The sequence below is a fragment of the Rutilus rutilus genome, assembly GCF_951802725.1.
Source record: "Rutilus rutilus genome assembly, chromosome: 8".
NCBI classification, from domain to species: Eukaryota; Metazoa; Chordata; class Actinopteri; order Cypriniformes; family Leuciscidae; genus Rutilus; species Rutilus rutilus.
The window spans coordinates 26,692,711-26,715,402 of NC_140222.1; the positions used below are offsets into that span (position 1 = coordinate 26,692,711).

Here is a 22,692-nt window from a genome sequence, read left to right on the forward strand (position 1 = left end):
AATGCATTGTCTGTAAATGACGGTTTTATATGGATAACATTTTTTAAAACATTTGCCCCCATGCAATAGCGAGTGGCCGTTGATACTGTTTCCTATGCAATGATGTTGGATAATCATAACAGTGGCCGCTTACTGACAAGCCTAAAAGGAGTCGCCCCTTAAAGGGATACTCAACTTTAAAATGAAAATGCTGTCATCATATACTCACCCTCATGTTGTTTCAAACCTGTATGAATTTCTTTCTTCTGCTGAACAGAAAGGAAGATATTTAGAAGAATATCAGTAACCAGACAGTTTCTGGTCTCATTGACTTCCATAGTATATATTTTTTCCTACTATGGAAGTCAATGAGACCAGAAACTGTCTGGTTACTGATATTCTTCTAAATATCTTCCTTTCTGTTCAGCAGAAGAAAGAAATTCACACAGGTTTGAAACAACATGAGGGTGAGTAGTACGGTGGCCGAGAGAGCTCAACGCGCTGCAACTGAAGAAAACACATGCAAATAGAAAAACACCTGCAAATTAAGAAAACATCTTCATCAGTTTCACAACACATGTGTGCTCCAAATACTCACACCACAACCAAATACAGAAACGCGCTGCAAACGTTCACAACACAAACAAATACAAAAACGCGCTGCAAATAGAACAGAACACAACGGAAATGTTTCCGGGGAACCCAATAAGTGACGGACCCGGCTGGGACGTGCTTACAGCTGTCTTCTTTTATTATTATTTAATTTTTTTGCAAAACATACAGAGATGACACGTTTATGACTTACAACTTTGTATACAATATACAAAATGTATTTACAATATGTTCAATGTCATAATACTCAAAAGAACAATGAGCTGAAGACTAAAATAATTAAATAAAAAAATAAAAAAAGAGACAGAAAAAGAACATGAGGGAAAGACATTAATCTATACATCAGTTACATTGTACACATTTTGTCATGTTATGTTAAAATAAGTTTCATAAGAAATGTTAGAATGCAGCTAGGGTCCAAATATGAGACGGCAAGATTTAAAGTTGAGACACTCACACACAGATATAACGCATATTTTAAAAACTTTGTTGTATAAAATGTATATTTATTTGCAACAGTTATGTTAAAAGCAATAATACTATATTTCTGGTAAGAACAGCTATTCAGCTGATGGACACGCGCTGCGTTGTCATGGGAACATCCCAGGTGAAAATAATGAGTAAATTACGTTGTCTTTCGTTGCTCCCTTCATCAACATAATGGCACACAAGTGCCCCGCTCCCTCCAAAGTGCCCAATTCAAGGGCTCTGCCGTCTGCCCTTTTAAGAGAGTAGGGCATAGGTAAAGCTCACGAGCAATAAGCACGTCCCAGCCGTCCGTCCGTCACTTATTGGGTTCCCCGGAAACATTTCCGTTGTGTTCTGTCCTATTTGCAGCGCGTTTTTGTATTTGTTTGTGTTGTGAACTTTTGCAGCGCGTTTCTGTATTTGGTTGTGTTGTGAGTATTTGGAGCACACATGTGTTGTGAAACTGATGAAGATGTTTTCTTAATTTGCGGGTGTTTTTTCTATTTGCATGTGTTTTCTTCAGTTGCAGCGCGTTGAGCTCTCTCGGCCACTGTAGAGTAGGCTATATGATGACAGCATTTTCATTTTAAAGTGGAGTATCCCTTTAAAAATGATCATTTCAGACAGAGCGGGGATTGAAAACAATATTTTCTTCGCATACACATTAGTTTTTTTGTGCAAAAAAATGTAATCAATATAAGTTAACCTCAAGGAACATATAAAAAAAAAAAAAAATCCATTTCATGAAATCCATTTTCCCTTTAAAGGAAATCAACTGTTAAAAAGACAAGTTTTCTTTATTATGTGAAATAATCTTGATCTCAATTTTTACCAAAATAGATATGCTTGATTATGGAAATAATCATAATTAAAACGTTATTTAGTAGCAAAAACATGTTTTTCCTGTCTAATCCACTCAAACACAAAAAAAGACAACAAAAAAGAAAAGATACTACAGATATTTAATTCTCAAATAGCCACGTTACAATATCCGCTCATCAATAACGAGTCTTTGTGAGATGACAAACAGAGTCTTCATCCCGTCTAGACGCCATTTCATCAGTTGTGAACGCAACACAAGGAGGATCAAAGCCTTTGAGATACGCCAACATCCCGAACAGCAGGGCCTTACCTGAGAGAGGTCTCCGTTCCGAGAGAGATCCAGGGTGGGGAAGTCGAAGTCGAAGTCGCTGATGCCGTTGGGAAACAACTCCGTGAACATGTCTGATGGGCCGTTGAAAAGGTGCTGCCTGAGAGAGACAAAATAAAAGAAAGAGCAGCATTAGGACATAGTTTCGTGATGGATCACGAGTAGAGTAAACAAAAAAGGAAGAAGGAAATTCACAGTTTTTTGTGTCATGAAAACAAACACATCACATCCTGATGACAGCTACGTGACCGAAAAAGTCAGGATGGGACATAAAAAAACATTTACACATAATGAGTAATGACTTGTGCACATTATAAACAAGTCGATATAAATGACACATTAAAAGACCTATTTAAAGAGACTAAAAATAAGTAAATGATGACAAAATTTTCAATTTGGGTGAACTATGTGTTTAAAGTTAAGCTCACAAATGTGTATATTTGTATAGGCTTTAGATATCAGTGTCTCCACTAACGGCATACCATCAGGTGACATTCATTCATTAACTACCTTATGAGTCATGCACGTCATGTGACATTCACTTTCAGTTCTCTGTCTCTAACTTGTTCGGAAATCACCACATTACATTTCAGGAAGCTTAATTCCGAGGTGGATATTTTTGTTGCGTTGCTAGTTAGGATAATACATTTGAACTGTTTTGACAGCAAGCTGCCATTGGGAATATGTGACTTGATCAGAGAACAGAAACCTTTGCTCTTAAATGAGTTGATGTAGGATGAATTATGACAAAACACACACACACACACACACACACACACACACACACACACACACACACACACACACAACCACACACAGTGGCATGCGACTTCAACTTCCAGACAACTTCCAACATCTGGGATTCAAAATTTCTAAATATACAGAATGGTATGGGATTTTGAACAAATGTAAAAGAGGCATTATGATGCAAAATGAATAAGTATTTAACAGTAATTAAATATAATAATATATTTAAAATGTATATGAAGACTTCAGATGCAAAAGCCTCTAAGTGCCATCTGAAATTTCCATCTAGAATGATAATTTTTATCAAGCTTGTATGTTTATGTTCACTTATTTCACTTTAATGGCAATGAAAATGACCTATTAATTGTCATTAAAGTGAAATTACTGAACTTAAATATACGAGCTTGATAAAAATTATCATTCTAGATGGAAATTTCAGATGGCACTTAGAGGCTTTTGCATCTGAAGTCTTCATATATTATTATTATAATTATTTTTAATGATATTAAATTCTAAAAATATAAGATATTAGCCCCCATTGTATGAATAATATACATATACACTATCGTTCAAAAGTTTTTTTGTCAGAAAAAATTCTTATATTGTTACAAAAGATTTCTATATCAAATAAATGCTGTTTCATTTAAACTTTCTATAAATCAAAGAATCAGGAAAAAAATAGATCACGTTTTCACAAAAATATGAAGCAGCCCAACTGTTTTCAACATTGATAATAATATTAATATGCATATTAGAATGATTTCTGAAGGATCATGTGACACTGAGGACTTCAGTAATGATGCTGAAAATCATCTCAGGAATTAATTACATTAAAATATAATCAAAAAAAAAAAAAAAGTTATTTTAAATAACAATATTAAGATTTTTACTGCATTTTTTTATCAAATAAAAGCAGCCTTGGTGAGCAGAAGAGACTTCTTTCAAAAACATTTTTAAAAAATCGTACCGACCCCAAACTTTGAACGGTAGTGTATGCATCATGATTTATCCAACCGAAATGGACGACAACTTCTGATACTATTAGTGTAGTTTTGTTACGTATTTTTGAATGAACACACACCAAAAGAACGTGTTGGTGAATCTGAAATCAGTGAAATGGAATACGACGCAGTACCTAATGTGTGCAGGATTTGATTGCTCATACTGACTTGGCTACATTATCAGATAAACAGGTGAAAGCTGTTGCATTTTGATAAAAGACTTTTCACAGACTTTTAAAATGAAACCTGGTGCGATTGCTCTGTTAGTGCGGTTCATCTGAATAAGTGTGAACGCTGCCATCCGAACCGCTGAAAAGATGCGTCTCGGCCCGCTTCCAAACGAACTCTGGTGCGGTTTGACTGAAATACGAACGCTACAAGGACAAAAGGCATCTAAATGAACCAAAAACAGGACATGATGTCAGAAGATGAGACCCTAAAAAGGACGGATGGTTTTTTTCTCATCATATTCGCGTACGGCGCCAGAACCACGTCTCCTCACAGCAGATCTTCATTAATGTGTGACTCCTTTTGCACATCTTAAAAGCTCTTCACGAGTTCTCAGCTGGTCAAAATTTTGCTAAATCAGCTGGGGGTTTTTTTTGGGTCTGGACCAAACGAACCAAGTGAACCGAACTACAAGTCTGAACACACTCTTAAAAACTAATATGGCACTACGTGACACTATAAAGTAAATATTATAATTAATTTTAATTACAAAGCCAGCGAATTTGCAGTTCAGCGCATTTGTGTTCCTCAAATAAAATGGTCCATATTTAAATATCCTCAGACTCAGAGGTTATATGGAAATCCCCTTCTTCTAATATTGCACCGCAAGCTTGGCACATCGATTCAGGCACATTCCATCAACACAATACAATTCACTCGGCACTAACCTCTGGAACACTGAACTCATCCCATAATGCCCCGTCTCTGTCTTGTGTAATCACATCCCTCTGAGAAAAATCACTTGTATCTGCAGCAAACGGTGGAGGGAAATGGACTGTAAAATAATTGTCAGGCTAGTAAATAAATGCTAATAAAGTATATAGTCTTTTGGTCTGATTATTTTAATGCTTTCAGACGGAGTGTGGCGGTCGGGTAAACAACATTCATCATCCAAGTCTAGACACCTTCATAGACTGACTATTCAACAACCACGTACACATTACGATATGTTGAACAGACTGTAAAACTATCCATCAACGCTTGTTATCACTGTGTTAAATTAAACATGGCACCAGAAGTATTATTTGAGACTAACAGCGAGATTCCAACTTGTCTGGGTGACTATCACTGATTCAGTTTTAATTATTATGTATTATTACCATTATTACTATTATTTGGTATTTTTTTAAATAATAATAATAATAATAATAATAATTCAAATTAATGTCAATAACAATGTTGCTATTATTATTATCATTATCAGTATCATAAATAGTTTTTATATTCATAATTATCTTTTTTTTATTAGCATTTTTATTAATTATAATTATTCAGAAATGGAAAAAAAGTATTATTATTATTCATTATATTACTTTGAACAATGATGGAGCTATACTTGACCCATCTTCTGGGGTGTCTTTGTAGTAGCATATACAACAAAAAACAATACAAAGAAAATAACAATTTTGTCTTTATAGGGAACTCATTGTGCTTTTACTAAAATTTTTGGGTTTTTTTCTTCCAGAAAGATGAGAGTGTCCACTAAATGCTGTGGGGATAGTTTGTAGCGTGTGTGTTTCGAATTTTTTCGTCTAGTTCAATAATTGTTCGTCTCGTCTCGAAAAATGTTCCAATGAATCGTTCGGTTTGTAACGCGTACCGAACCGAAAGCCTCGTACCAAACGGTATCGTTACACCCCTATGCATAGACACACACACACACACACACACACACACAATATTAATATTATACAATACAATATTAAAATATATTAAATTATTCAAATGTATCAAATTATTATTAGTATTAATAACAATAATAGCAACAACAATAATAATATATTTGCTTCAATTGAAAAATATAATATAATAACAATGTTGTCTGAACTAAAAATACCAAGAGGTTTGAATCATCTGATTGACTATGACTCATTAAATTGGGAAAACTGGTATCTGGTGTCTTGCTCAGACTGGGAAAATTGTAATATGAAGCATAAACTAATAACCATGAAGTTTGGTATTTTCCTATTCTGTCTACAAAAGCTGATGATAAAAAAAAAGCCGAAGCACCATTAAAGGTTCTCACATTGCTAGCGATGAAATTCTGTGAATGCATCAAGTTGTTTTTCCACCAAGGAGTGGGTGGACAGGATGTAGCACTGACGCTAGCATCAACCACAAACTTATTCTTTCTAAAACCGAGACCCTTATTTCGACGTTTTCAAACACATTGACCTTTGCACACACAGAGTTAGGCTCTCATATCTCAGTTGCAAACATATCTCATCTGTCTCTTTTCCCTGTGCCATATTTCCTCAACAAATCGCTACTGTGTGCTACAAATACAGAGAGAGGACTTCCCACAGTCTCTGTAAACAAAACACCCCTCCGGTCACGTGACCTCTGATGGCACTTGGATCACATGAAATGATCAGGCACAGCAACGACTCCCGAATGATGACACGTCATTAGTGTGGCGAATTGCATACATTTTTTGAGCTGTTTGTCAGAGATTTTGATAGTAGCAAGTAGCAAAAATAGTTACTTTTCAGAATGTTTAAAGATATTTGTACACACAATGAAAGTCAACAGGGTCCAAAAACAACACTGTTTGGACTCCATTGACTTTCATTGTAAAAAAAAGAAAGAAAATAAACATTTTTAAATGATCTTCTTTTGTGTTCCCCAGAAAGATTGAAAGAAAGTCAAACAGTTTTGAAAACTAAATGACAACTTGATTTTCATTTTGGGCAAACTATCCCTTTAAAGTTGGCATTTAACTATGCAATGATTTCTTAAACAAAAGCAACGAAGTCTTTAGCGCAAATGGGCAACAAAGCAGATTTCTAGGATAAGTCATTATGGTGCCAAGGGCTTCACCACGTCGACTAAAGTTACAGACCCAGTCAGGTGATGAAGTTTCTATCATATGTCATGTCAAGGTCAGGGATGTTTCACTTGCGTCTTATCGTGTCATGTAGATGTGAATAGACACGTTGTGACATTCTGTATCAAGCTTACGAATACAATACAGTTCTTTAAGGTCAAAACCACTGCGTCAACTTGCAAATGGTCTTCCCCTTTGGAAATGGCAGACATAATACAATGGCAACACGCTTTTTTTAAAGTCAACACCAAATGTCATTAGCAACTCACTTTACTTTCATAATCAGATGCAGGTCAGAGTGAAACAAAATACAAATGTAGGTTGGGATGATATGCGAGGGATTGATTGGATAGTAAAAAACAAGCAAATTGGCTTTAAACACCAAAAGTCATTTTATTAGATTTTGATGGAAGATTACGAAGACAAATTTATTTTTTTCTCTGGAATAATGTGCACAATAACACCAGGAGCACGTGTTAAGAGAGTTAAGTTTTGGTTTCATGTTCACTTTTAGGTTTCCTCCAGGTTTGGAAAACACTCCAAGCCAAACATCCTTCAGTTATCATGATGATTAGACAGAGGTCTGGGTACTTACTGGTTTTCAGACTGCACAGGACAGGGCAAGCTGTAGGTTTGATGGGGGAAGCTCCAAGGGTTGTTAGCAAACACGTGGCTCTGAAATAGAGGAAGTGAAAGGTTTAGAGGCAAAAGATTAGGTAGGAATGCACCAGTATTAGTTCTGGCCTTTACCATGAGCTAAAAAAAGTAGATAAAACTATGATGTTATGGCTGATAATGAATAAATGGCGGATATGAAAATGTTATACTAAAGTTCTAATAAAATAAATATGGAAATTATGGCACATGCATTTTTACATGTAAATACTAAAGCTATTTTTAAAGGCAATTTACTAGAAAAACTAGCCTACACATAAAACTAAAACTAACAATCACCAAGTGAAAACTAAACTAAGAAGGAACACACTGAAAATAAAACTGAAACTAAAATGAAATTAAAAAAAAATCATAACCGTTAAACTATTGAGAAGAGCCTAATGTAGCCTGCATTAAAATAACGAGTCATTCTGTTTAAACCCAAAATGCGAGTCCACAGGAAACCCCCTTCATTTGCACAAATATTTACACTAGTGACGACATTACTGTACTCCAACACCGCCCAAATATTTAACTTACAGTTCCTTTTTCCACTTTAAAACCATCTTTTTCTTTGATTTTTACTGGGTATTGTCACAATACAAGATTCGTGATAACAGTATTCGAATGAAACAGCTAGAAAAAGCATCACTTTATCAGAAATTGTGACTACCAACTGTTAAAATGACTCTGCGACCACAAAGACGTCATTCTGAGTGTCACCCACATACACCAGATTCTTGAGGTTTTGCCAGATATCAGAACGAATGCCCTTAGTTTTTGAAAAAGGAAACTAGTGATGAACATTATGATTATGAGTATTTGTTAGGTACAGTAGCTTAGAGTTTTGTCTTGCCGCAACAAATGTGCTGATCCTATACCAAGAGGGTGGTGTAGTGTTGTGGTTAACAATCTAGGCTGGTAACCAAAAGGTTGCAGGTTCGAACCTAGGTCATGTTTTTGATTGGTGCGACCACTTTCACACGTTAAGACATGATGCGAAATGAAAGAGAGCTGCTCTGAGTTACCATAGGGGGTGGCAGGACGAACCCCCCGGCATCCAGCTGAGGTCCATCCGAATGTGAGAAGCTGTGCCCGTCCATAGCAGGCGGAATTGAGAGCGATGGCATCAGACTGCAGTCTCGCACACCGTATAAACCTGAGTGATCCGCTCAATGTCTTCACACCATGACCTAACCACACAAACAAAGGAGACACAGCACGTCCATAATTGTGGAAAATCAAGTGGGAGAGCATAATGAATCAGTTATGCTGTCAGTGTAAAAACTCTGTGAGAAATACCCTCAAGCAGGAAGAAAGACTCAAATGACACAAATAGTCATCTGGAACAACACACACTGTTATTAACAGGTGAAATACACCTTAAAATAATCCATTCCTGCTCTCCAAACACTGTGAATAGATCTATTATCAACCAAACGAGCATAAAGGTTCACACGAAAACCTTTGTGAAGGCTTTCATTGATGAAGGCTTTCATTGACTATGCGACCTGAGACTTGTGTGGCTGCTCTTACGTACAAAAGGATAATATTTGAATAGAATTCATTGTGAAGATACAAAATTGAGACATGGAGCAGTTCAAATTAAGAGAACAAACATCTTGGTATCACATGAAGGGACAACAACTGAAATGTAAAGGAAATTCTCAGAAGCCTGAAGCACAAAACAACTTGTGTTTCTCGTTAGGAAGTAGATAATATGCCAGTGAACCGTTTGCATGTTAAGGCTGATAACCAAGATAATTCTATACTACTTTGTCTAAATAACTTAAACACTGAAAAACTACAAGTGAATTTAGCCATCACAGCATATACAGTCAAGAAAAAGGATATTCATTTTGAGTATCATTACTATTAATACATTTAACATTTAATTACTGTTTTTAAAGATTACGATTACATCAGCTGAATAGAAAAGTTGAAAAAAGTCTAAGATTATGATATATATTTAGTTTTTCTCTAAAATAACGTGCACTGATAGCCTACATCATGCACAATAAGTCCAGGCACATCTATTAAGGAAGTAAACAAGATTATTTTGATTTCATGTTGTCTATAAAAACACTCCACAAACTCAGAGGTTGCGTCCATATTTTTTACCCCGTCAGATGCCTGGGCAGTCAATGCATCCCAGTAAGAGGAGGTGTCCATCTATCTAACCCCTTGCCACAAAGGACAATCAATACTGATTACTATTGAGTTGATGTCCTCTTCCAGTAAAACACCATTATCTTTACTGGAAGACAAGGGGGAAAAAAAAAGATGAGAAAGCACCAAGGATAGATATTTTTATAGGAACGAAACGTACATTCCAGAAAACTAATAAGAAACACATAAAAGGTCTATTGAAGGAAACAAACTGGGAAGTTGTAATGAAAGAGAAGGAAGCCTAAACTCCAATTGAAACCCGACATTGTGCATCTTGATGCACGCTATGAGGCCACTATTTCGAATGTTTAAAATAAAGCGTTAAAAAAAGAAACGAGAAGTTAGTATTTAAAGCAAGTTAGTGAGAAAGTAATCTTAAGGAACCTTTTTAAAAATAGGATAGGTTTAAAAAGAAAAATACATTATTGGAGAGAAGAATTGCTGCGTTTCGACTGATCGTGTCGCAAACCTGACATGTGGCATTCTGAACGTTTTGTATTTCACCAAAAGGATTCATTACTCAGGAGGAAATGCTAAAAATAGGATGAAAATCAGCACCGGCGGTGACAAGGAGGGGGAATTCCTTCAAACAAGAAAGAAAATCCATCGGTCTGGCTTTCAAAACCAACCGAGCTAAGAGAACTAAGGTTTCAGATCTGGACATAAAGTGCCCGTCTGATAATCGCATCGGAGGCTTGCAGATGGTGTGAATTACAAAAGCTAAGGAGATTATTCCGTGACCTCAGCGCATGAGACTGTTGCTACAGCAGGGTGCCTGCGGCGCGAGACCTGATGGATGCCTCACGCGGGTCCACTAATCTTCTCTGATCTCTCGCAACGGGATCTCTCGTCTTTCAGGGGATGGGAAGAAAAGGAAACATGCATAATGTAATGGGAATAAAATTCCTCAGGCTTGCGGCATGGCATGGATCACCATCAGGGGTTTCCCATGTTTCCCTCAAAGAGTTAGTTAAGGCCACCGCTCACATTCTGATGCGTCACGGCGAGCGGGAGCACGTGGAAGTCATCCAGGAACGTGTGACTCCGGTAATCCGCTCATCCTTGTGAGCTTTCACACTTTTATCAGGGTTCACGATGTTCTGATGAGTGAAATTATCTAGAAGGGAGGAACTCGTTCTGTAACAGTTTATGCATATAATCAAGTAAGGAGAGATTGTGATTTAAACACTGATTTAGAGGAGGTCAGCAAACAGGCACAGTTTTCATCTTCTGTTTGCTTTATGTGGTCCGGTGCTGTGTCCTCGTTTGCTCTCGGTCTATCTCAGTCCTTCATCTCTGGGTAAAGGTCTTGTCAGGCGACTACGCTAGGAAGAGCCAAACAAGTGTGTTATCTGGCCACAGAGACTGACTTCAACGGGTCTCGCATGACAGGCTGGGAAAGCCGAGCTTGCGAGGGCAGACGATCCCGGGAGATAGAGGAAAATCATGCTGACACTTGTTTGGAAACAGTCGAAGCTAATGCAATTAGAGAAACAAACTAAGCATGCTAAGTGCGTCCAAACGTGTTTGCAATGGCAGAGCTAGACACATTGATTAAGGGATTAAATATTCAAGAGGGGAAAGAGTTACTCTGCTAGTGCCGTCACACGCAAAACATAGCACTGACATACACTACCGTTCAAAAGTTCGGGTCAGCTTTTAAATTAATATTGCTATTCAGGAAGGATGCATTAATTTGATCGAAAGTCACAGTGGCTATACGTTACAGATTGTTCCAGAGTTCTAAACAGCTGGAGGCAAATGGCAACCATGGCAGACATAATACTCTAAATGACTCATTCAAAAGAAAACTACACTACTTAGGGTGTATTATAGAGTCTACCAAGCCTATATCTTTGTATAATCACGATTACAGGCAATACTGTCTAGCTGGGTGGGACATTTAGTATTATCAAGCATCAGCAGGATGAATTTAATGAAGTCATTGTGAGTCATACCGGGCTTTCATTTCATTGAAGGAGAGAGCCATCTCAGAGGTTTACCGATGTCATTCAGAACCTACGATCAATGGAGGCTATTCAAAGCTAAACCACGTTAAAAGGGATGTGCGTAGCTGGCGGCTTTATGAAGTCTTTTTCCAAAAGACTCAATGATTAATTTTGTTCAGCATATCGGCAACATTAAGCTAAATAATATATGAGTGAAAATAAGAAGAAATGTGGGCTTTTGAAAATGACATGAGAGCAAATCGGAGCCACGGTCTAGTAGTAAATCTTCCAATATTAGTGACGCTAAAGCTAAAAAAAGGTCCCTCTAATGTTTAGTTTAGAAGTTCTCAGGAATGTTTAGATGTTTATGGCATTAAAAATGGTCATGGAAACTCGAGCCACAATCTGTTTTCGCGATTTTAATTAATATAAACATGAAAACAATCAAGATTCCTTGGGGAAGGTTTGAAGGATTTCTGCATATAAAATAAAACTGGACGCATTTGCATAACCAAGAAAAACCATAACTTGTTCCTGGGGAACATTTGGAGAACATTTCCATAATCCATAAATAACTTGTTGAAGAAAAATGAACCATCCATCAAAACTAAGTGTAGTTTGATCAACAACAATCTAACAAATGGCATGTTCATCTGAATATGCATTTGGATATGCTTAAAATAAACCTATGGGGGGGGGGGGACACAAACGTATGCTGCCTTTTCTTTCTCTCACTGGTCTATCCGCTGTCTTACTGGAACTTCAGTTGCCGCCCTCTTCCAGCACAACTCTGACCCAGTTGCAGAGGGTGACGCCTTTTCAATTCCCTCCAAACCCGAGCAACTCCGGTCAACCGAGGGCCTTCGTTTCTGCCCGGGGTCACGAAACCAACACTGAACCGCACTCTGATCCGACTAAATGACAGAGCAAAGGCTGCGTCCAGAAAAACAAGCCACACGCACGTTCCTGGGGTGCCGTCAAAACCGAGAACAGCCCTAATTTGCTTCCGAAGGAAAAAAAGCATTACATAATATTACATAAACTGTAAAAAAAAAGACCCAAGGAAACCTAATAAAGATGTTTAACTCCGGGGACGGATAACTAAAACTTCATCCTTGTGCTATTTGTTCAAGAAGAAAACACAATCGCATTGGTAAAGTGTCAATGATCTTACACAGGAAAACAAGGGTTTCTTCACAGAGAAACTGATTGAGCGGTTAGTTATGGGAAAACAGGGGGCGGCTAAACCACCACAAGATTTTGAAGCTAGTCTTTCTGACCACAGAACAATTCTCAACCTTTCTCAATAAAAGTGTCATGGGCACTTTTTGTTTCAATCAGAATTAAATCATTCTGATTGATGAATCTTACATGTCCTAATTAAATGGATTACAAAAGGTTCACTCTCAGAAAAAAAGGTACAAAAGCTGTCACTGTGGCGGTACCTTACCAAAAGGTACACCTTTGTACCTAAAGAGTGCATTTAAGTCCCTCAAAGGTACAACAAACGTGTACATATTAGTACCTAAATGGTACATATTAGAACCCTTTTGAAGGGTACTGTCCCAGTGACAGCTTTTGTACCTTTTTTTCTGAGAGTGTTTAAACTGCCCCTTACAATCCGAATAAAATTTCAATCGGATTTGGCTAATTCATTCCGACTGACGTGGTTACATACGTGACTTATTCCGACTGCGCTACTAGTTCGATTACAAATGGCCTATTAGGATCCGTGTAAATGCAGCTTCTTTTTTCCTCTTGAAATGTCTTTAACATTCGCATTTGTATAGGTTTCCCGTGACACAGCGCACCTTCTGAAGAACAACCTATTACGTCAGGAGGACTGACTTCGCAGGAACCCGATGGATCGGCAGATGTTACGATTGAAGACCATGAAAGACGCCATGTCTAGTTCTGACGTGATGTGCGTGCTCTTTCACTATCAGAGTGAAGCATTCCTTGAATGCACATTCCATACGCACAATCTAGAAATGCATTCTACAGCAGGGGTTTTGACACAAACCCGGGTTATTATTGTTATTTAAGACTAAAATTATTAAAAACATTTCTGTTAATTGAAATAAAGCTGGAATAAAATATACATATATTATATATATTAGTATAAAAATCTTAAACTAAACCCATCCATGTTCCTATAGCACTGTTCCCACTCATTTCCGGGGCCCGCTTCATTGGAATTATCTGCACACACACATTGGATTTGGCACAAGTTTTACTTCCTGACGCAATCCGGCACTCACACACACTCCAACAGCCAATTTGGCATATCCAATCCACCTCACCTGCATGTCTTTGGACAGTGTGGGGGAAACCGGAGCACTCGGAGGAAACGGGGAGAACATGCATGAACACTCAAGCTATAGGCTAATGCTCAAATAAAGGCTTGTGAAATAATCATCACCCACTGTTTGTGTAACCTGTTGGACTTGACCCAGCACCAGCCATGCACTCATGGCACTTCTTCACTAATTATACATTCCAGAAACTGAAAACTTGCGTTGATAGGGTAATATTAATATACCAAACACAGCCATGATGACATTACCGGTAGGGGAGCGCGGGGCACAACGTAACACGGGGTTAGTTGTAACACGCTTGTTTTAAATACTTCCGCACATGCTAGGATGACGAAACTTTGTGTATTTACTAGTTGCCATATCAACACTATATAGAAAAAAAAAATCCGCCAAAATTATTTTTTTTTTGGAAGATATCCATAGACATTTATTAAACCATAGCAAAAGTAAATTTCTTACTTAAGTTAATTTTTCATCTCTATTTTTTGTGTTTATTTAAAATAAGACAAAAATTATATTATTTTAATCTCCAAGATGTTATTTAACAGTTGAGACAGTTATTTAATGCTTCACTAACGAGCAGAAGACACTAGCAGGGTTTGAATCCCAGTTGTGCAGGCGAGGGCATGTTGTAACACTGCGTTACAATGTGCCCCTATTAGAAATATGCCATTATATTCTATACGGTTTTTTTTTTTTTGAGAAAACGTGAGAAAAGGGTGAATAAAGACTGAGAGTCAATGTTCAGAAATTACTAATTATTTATTTGTTTTGAACTATGTTGTATAGCTGTGTTTTCATGCGTTCGTAGTCAAAACTCAAAAATTAGTTTATATTTAATTATTAAAAATTGCCATTATTTTGTATGAAAAAGTTTTTTAATTGTATTTTATTTAGAAAATATTTTAGTTTGTTTTGTATATTTTTTTTATTAGATCAGATAACATTTTAAGCTGTCATATGTTATGTTACAATGTGCCCCACACATGTTACAATGTACCCCACCTATGGGGCATGTTGTCACATTTCACTTCCATTCTTTCGGGGTATATCAAGAAAAAAGTATATACTGTATTAATAAAACAAAAACACATAATTGTACTAGACATGTGGGAAATTAATGTGGGGAAAAAAAAATACTCTGAACCATAAGTAGATTTACACAAACTGAGAAAGTCAAAAAGCGTTACTTTGTGCCCCGCGCTCCCCTACTACAGCAGCAATATTTGAATAATAAAAAGCATTAATGAGATTCAACAGTGGCCGAACAAGGGAAAACACTCGTCCAAGATAGCGAACCGGAAGCAGGAAGGGTTCATAGCCCGTGTCCCAGACTACTATCTTGAGTTAAATCACTGCTAGAGAGCTTTGTGCACCTCCCTGTACTTCACAACAGAGCTTTGTGCACCAAACTACGAACTGGCTCTTTCAATTACATGGACAACTTTGAGCCAAAACTAACAAAGGAACAGATAATAAATACCGGTATCATGAACTAAAGTGCATTAAACTGTCACATTTTGATGGATTTGTTATTTATGCTTGAAAAAATGATGTGTAATTATTTGATTAATAAAAATTTATTTTTTGCCTTCATTTTTACATTTACATTCATTGTTTACATTTAGATGCCTCTGTCAGGAAGAGAGCAACTTTTTTTAATAGAATGAAAAAATAAATTTATTGGGTAATAATTCATCAGTTATGCTGGATGACATGCACTTTCCTTTTTTATAAATAAAATAATATTAATCATTTCAGTTTCATGTGACAATCATCTATTCTTGCAGAAGTAGTTTAGGTTAAAAATAAAAAACAGAAATAACTTGGGTGAAAAATCTCAAATAAAATTATAAGTTGAATGTTATTTTAAGTTTTTTTTTTAGAGTTTAGTTGGCACAACATATTTTTAATGTAATACATTTTAATTTTCCCAAACAATTTTTTTACTTTCATTTTTACAACTTTACAAAAAGTTTAAACATACATAAGGCACTGAAATGACAAAAAAAAAAAACTTTTGTATACTTAAATTCCTTATTTGTCACTGATCCAGGAGTTTAAACGACATTAAAATGTCATAATACAAAAAAATCTAAATGATCCAAAGAGGCTTCAGCTTCAGTTTCCAGACACGTCTTGTCTTATCTTTTACATATGATATTCTGTCTTTCCAAAACAAAACAAGGCCATAAATGCTTTTGTTTTTCCTTCCTGTAACCGTCTAGACCAAGTGATGTCAGTTTGCGTCATTTGTTGGAGAACAAGAGACTTCTAATTGAGCTTCTCTACACTCTGCTGGCAAAGAAAGAAGAGGTTTGCGTGACTACAGTTACACAATCCACTGTGTACACCATTGTCATATCTGACCAACAAGGCTTATATCACCAAGGCATAACTATCATAACTCACTTCTCCAAAAGGTTTTACCGAGAACGGATGACAGGCACCATGGTCCAAAAGCTTTTCCAGGGAAGGGTTAGTTTGCATCAGAGCAATTCTGTGGAAATATTATAAATTCCCAGTAATGACTGGCAAATAATCAGAGAAGTGAAAGAGTTACAGTCAATTATATGGGACAATTATGAAACACTACAATTTACCAATGATTTATTAGTGGCCTGGAAAAAAATAAAATAAATCACTTGGATACCAAACTAAACAACAGGTTGATATTTTTACAGTATAATATGAGTTCAGACAAGCCCAGCTCTAGCCTGAGGGGTTTACAACTCTTGATTTCAATATCACTCATCCCTTATTAATAAACATATTCCATCCATTAACTTAGAACCGTCACATTGTTATGTAGTGCATTAGAGACCCATTCAACATACTGACAACATTAAACTTTAAATAAAGATAGAGAAGTAACGTTAACGTTACTGACGTGAAAACAGAAAGTTCCTTTAACAGAAACTTGACAGTTAAGGGTCGAAATTAGCAGTCAACATAAAAAACAGTTATTTTACTCGGTCAAAACCTGTCTATTAGAGGTATTTACCTTTTCTTTTTTTTTCTTTTTACTCTACGCAACAACCAAAACTCACAAAACTTTTCTCGACCCAGTGACTCTTTATAACAGCACTTCCGACATTAAAACTAACCAACTATTCGAACTAATACCATTATAAAACCACAAATACACAAAATAGCACAACACAGGAAAAATAATAGTCAATAAACTATTAATAATTTGAAGTTTTCGTAACTGACAATCTGACTGCGCTACCCACACACACTGCGCGTGCGCCAGACAAGTTGGTCACCGGTACACAAACAACTCTGTTACTCTGACAGGAACAGGACTTAAAACTTGCTTACTTGAATAAAAGCAGCTCTTGTATATATTTCCCAGGTCTTTTCCCTCGTTTGACGCCTTGAGAGTGGTGAAAAAAGAGAATAGCCCTGGTTTTGTGATGTTTTTTCCTCAGCTCGTCACACTTGAAGCCATGTTGAACTGAAAGCCGATACTTCCGCGGCTGATGATCTTCACGTCTGAGTCTGACTGTGAACGCAAATCAACCCAACTAATGCGACGCGTCTGACTCGAACGTCAACGCCCAATCCGATGGCCAATCAAAGACGACGTGCACGTTGCCGCGTAAAATGATTTGTGGATTATGAAGCGAGCGTTACTGTAGCGTTTGTCTGTCGCTGGCAGAGGTATTATTAACTAATAACGAAAATAAATAAATAAATAACCAACCGTGTTTTGTAGTTAGATAGCCTCGAAGAAATATTCTATATACTTGCATGTTGTTTAAATAATGTTTGAGAGTGTGTTTTTACTTTGTTAGGTCTCATCCTTTTACAGTAGCCTATGTGGTATCATCTCTTCGTTTGTTGCGCGCCCTGGTGGATACAAAGCTAAATTATATTTTTTGTCTCATGTACTTTTTTTGTTTTTTGGTTGTTTTTTGGTCTCATATCATAATATATCATATCCACTTTATGACAGACTCAGGGTAAAAAACAAAAAACAAAAAAACAAAAAAAAAACAAGACAATCATAAAATGAACAACATTCAAAAAACAAACAAAAACAACAAAAAAGTAGACAGGCGAATAATATTACAAAGATATAACAGTGTCTCCAAAACTTGGATTATTCTAGGGTCAAGATTCTATTCTATTCTATTCTATTCTATTCTATTCTATTCTATTCTATTCTATTCTATTCTATTCTATTCTATTCTATTCTATTCTATTCTTAAAATAAAAAGTGTTAGACCTGCGGTGATTTGGTGTTTCAAGCAGATGTTTTTTACTAAAGCAATAGGATATGCTAGTTGCATTATCAGTCTCGGAAAATATTTTCTTATTTAGAACCATGTAGACCATTTATGACGATATCAAAAAAGGCACATTTGTTTGGCTTGATTGTTCTCCAACAATAATGCAGCACTGCAGAGCTGCCAATTCTCACACATTCACCGTGAGACTCACGCAACTGACACTTTTCACATGCTCTCACACCACCAGTGGTGGAGGAAGTACTGAATCTCAGTAGCCTACAAATAACCAGAGACATATTTACTTTAGTAAAAGTAGAATTACCACAATGACAACCCTACTTAAGTAAAAAAGTAAAAAGTACCTGATTTTAAAGGGTAACTAAACCCTAAACCAACTTTTTTAAGTTAATGATCTGTAAGAATGGGGCTTTATTAGTGCTGTTCATTGATTCGAGTAACTTTTTTGACATTTGGGTATAAAGTGTTTTAATTCTACAATATATGGTGTAAAAACGTCTGAGTGCTGCCCTCTTCAGGTTGAACGGTGGCTACTGCAGTTGAATTTTCCTATTGGATGTTTGCGGTGGTACGTGACGTAAGCAGGTTTAGTTACCCTTTAAATGTACTTTAAGTATTAAAAGTAAAAGTACTTGCATAACAATTTATTCTCTTAATGTAAATATTCTAATAATTAGGGTTGTAACGACATGCAATATGAAACCGAAATCGCAACACTCAGATCCACGAACCTGTTTCGCGGTGCGAGAAGGCAGAATCGCGACACATACCTTCCAACTCCCAGAGTTATCCTTCCCGTCCAGATCCAATGCTACCACATCTTTAAATTACTATTAGCATTATTTGAAGTTAACATTATAAAATACACTGTAGACCTACACCATAAAACTATTTGAAGATAAATTATTTAAAATTGGGCAATTCAGCGTTATGGACGTGACATTTGCAGTAAAACCTTGAAATATAAATTCTCAGAAAATGCATTTAATACCAATATAGTGAAACTGTTTATATATCCATACTCCCTAAATAAAGGAGTCCAGACATTAGAAAAATATCAGTCTACACATGCGTTTTATATTTAATATGAGGGAAATCGGCTACACATGCATTACGGACGTGACACAAAATATCTTTAACTTTTAGGTGGCAAAATATTTTTTTGTAATTCTGTGAATTTCACTGCGCAAACCAAAAGTAATACCACCGGATGAAGAAGGGTTGGCTCTCCACAGAACATAAAATATTTATTTTATTTTATTTTTCGTGTTCGCATTTATGAGGAAAAAACAATGTTACGGACGTGTCAGTTCTCCGTTATGGACGTGACCGCTTTAAACCTTCACAGAGACCTCAAACAGAAAGCACAAAGCCTTTCTTTAAAGTGAATTTCATTTTGTATTAATTGTATCTTAATTTTAATCAATGTTTCATCAACCAATTGCCTGGATTTAATAAATAAGAAGTAAATAGCCAATAGTAGACAATAGATAATCACGACACGGAGGCGCCAGCACATGAACTGGAGCTCGTCTCATAAATCAGCCCGAAACTCAGCGTATAAGGTAGTCTTACTTGCCTCACAGACATGAGAAATATATCTATAGAAAGCTTGAAATGTCTACTTTTAAACAGAACAATTCAAAACAAAAGAAAACAGACTGCTCTCTGCTTATGTAATCCGTATGAAATGTGCATTTCTCTCCGGCGCGTTCACTACTGCAAATATCGCGCGTCAGCATCGTCAACTTCATCTTTGCAGCCGACACTGACACAGAAAACACTTGTTTATTAATAAACAATTAAAATGTCTCCTTGCTATATTTTACATATTCATAATCATTACTTTTGCCGGTTCTTTGTGACAGCTTTTAGGTGCTTTATTGGTTACATGTTACATGAACGCGTCACCACCGCATCAGCACCAAAAACATGGAGATTTTTTTCTATCCCTGTTTTGGCAGGAGGAAAAACTGATCAGAAAATGTAACGAAAATGTAACGAAAATGTAACGAAACATTGTAGAAATGTAGTGGAGTAGAAAGTATAATAATTGCTGCAAAATGTAATGAAGTAAAAGTCAAAAGTGTGAACTATTGATTCTACTTAAGTAAAGTACAGATACCTGAAAAATTTACTAGTAAGTATTTGTACTTCGTTACATTCCACCACTGCACGCCACACATCCATTTTCTCACGCACAGAAAAATCGTGAAGCAAAGAGGACACGGAGACCGACACAGCCTAGACAGAGCAGGTTACTTATGATATAAAAAAAAATCTCAGCTCTCAGATTCTGTCAATTTTATTACGAAATTCAAACAATAAATACCGTTTTGGCGCTTGTAAATGTGACGTGACAGATCCCTAGCGGCACGTGAACTGATCATCTCTACAAGCTAATAGTAAATAAACACGAATGAACACTGTTGAAAGATACAGAACAACTTACCTAAATGTATATTCCTCATAATATCGAGTGTTTTTCAACCGTGGAAAGAGGTCAATAAAACATCTGGAGAACAATTATGTCACATAACAATTAAAGCCATTTAATATAGGCTATTGCACGTTAGTTGGCTAGAAAAAAGAGCTATAGAGAGTATTTTGCTAAATATGTGTACTATATTACATATTTATTATATTTTTACTTATATCATTAAATAAAGTTATTATAATAAAAAACGCATTATATTTAATTTGAGTTATTTTTAACCTTAAATAATACTACCAGCTGATAGGGCTCTCTGTATGTTTACAGCATTAGGTGAGATTTTTTTTTTTTTCTTGAGAAAAATGAATGCCTATCTTATGTACCTAATATTTATCCAAATGTTGTCACTAAACCTAATCAAATTCAGTTTAGATACTAAAATGTTTTGACAATCACAATACACTTATTGTGATGCAAGTTTATTATTTTTTTGGTTGTTTTTTATTTGTCATAGTTGAAATGTCCCAATTATCCTGAACCCTATTTACTTACTAATTTCACATAACGTGATACAATCACACCTCTTTTTCATAGACAAAGAGAGAACTGTAATAATTGTAACTGAAGATATTTTGTGTGTTGCCAGTTGCACCTTGCGGTGATTGCCCCCGGCCTCATTCACACAATAAGTTAACTGAAAAGGAAGTATTGTTTGGAATGTCCTCAGAAAAAGGAATGCTTGTATTCTGGTAGTGCAAGAGAAAATGTTCGGCTAAACTTATTATCTCTCTTGATGTGTCTAAAAGCAAACAGAAACATTCTGCACTACTAAGAGATCAGGCCAAACTATCAGACCAAACATGAAGGACAATTGTCAAAAAAAACCCCAACCAGACAGAGAGAGATTAACAAGAAAGTTATTTTCTGAACTCTCAACTCTGAACTTTCTAAACTCTCTTTATACGAGTTGTGTGTAACTTCACTTGTACTCAGTTGTGATGCTTAGATTGTATAATTTTACTGACTTGAACTTTCAAACTTGTTCAGCAAAATGAGCTAATCTTTCGTTCAATTGAAAATGTCATTTATTTCAGGACATAATCATGCAAAATCTTTGATCTTATTCTTAATTAGGAAATCTTTACAATGCATTCAAAGGTAAATTAAAAGAAACATTAATGTGGAGTCTTTCTTTCATTTTTACATGACAGACACACAAATCAGTCATGAACGTTCGTCACTGGTCTAGAAGGAAGCTTGAAGACAGAAGTTGAATTTAAGTTTCAATGATGTGAAAAAAACCTGAATAACTGGAAAGAATTTGTGTGAGTGGCTGAATTTTGAGTTCCTCTTCCTTGTTTCAGTTCAAATAAAAATCACTTTCCCATTCCACTGTTTGAGTCTAGCTACAGTATATAATTAAAGGGACACTTCACCCATTTGCATTAAGCTTTGTATTGTTAGAAACCCAGTCATATATTATAATAAACGTGGATTTTTCGTTCATTTTTCCCTGAGATGGGAGAAATAAGGATTTAAGTGTTTTACTTCCTGCTTATTATGACGTAAAAATCATCATTTTGCGTCATAATAAGCAGGAAGTCACATTTCATTGAAAAGTGTAGAGACTACAAACACTAGCTCCTCATTATTCCAGGGGGCGGGACCCGCTCACGCTACAGACCTATTACAGATCAGTGGGTGGGACTTCACTTTCTGAAACTGAAAGCAATATCCTCCATCTTGTTTGGAAGCTAAGCTAACAGGCACTGTGGAGCCAGCTGTGAAGATATGACAATAGCGGAGGGTAACGTTACTCAATATGATGTAGAAGAAGAGGATTTCGGAAGTCTGCTGCTCGAATCGGGTGTTTGTGGCTACCTTTACAAGCCGCATTATA

The 22,692-nt window shown here is 36.2% G+C and overlaps 1 protein-coding gene across 1 annotated transcript in view; it reads right to left on the reverse strand.

Moving 5' to 3' along the window:
• Positions 1–17,618, reverse strand: part of sbno2b (strawberry notch homolog 2b) — a 41,926-nt gene extending 24,308 nt beyond the window's left edge. The window contains exons 1-4 of the mRNA XM_084417267.1: positions 17,427–17,618; positions 8,695–8,859; positions 7,608–7,687; positions 2,192–2,309 (exon numbers count right to left, since the gene is read on the reverse strand). Coding sequence (XP_084273393.1) covers positions 2,192–2,309; positions 7,608–7,687; positions 8,695–8,796 — 300 coding nt within the window. The 5' untranslated portion in view covers positions 8,797–8,859; positions 17,427–17,618. The remainder of the gene's footprint in view (positions 1–2,191; positions 2,310–7,607; positions 7,688–8,694; positions 8,860–17,426) is intronic.
• Positions 17,619–22,692: the final 5,074 nt, after the last annotated feature.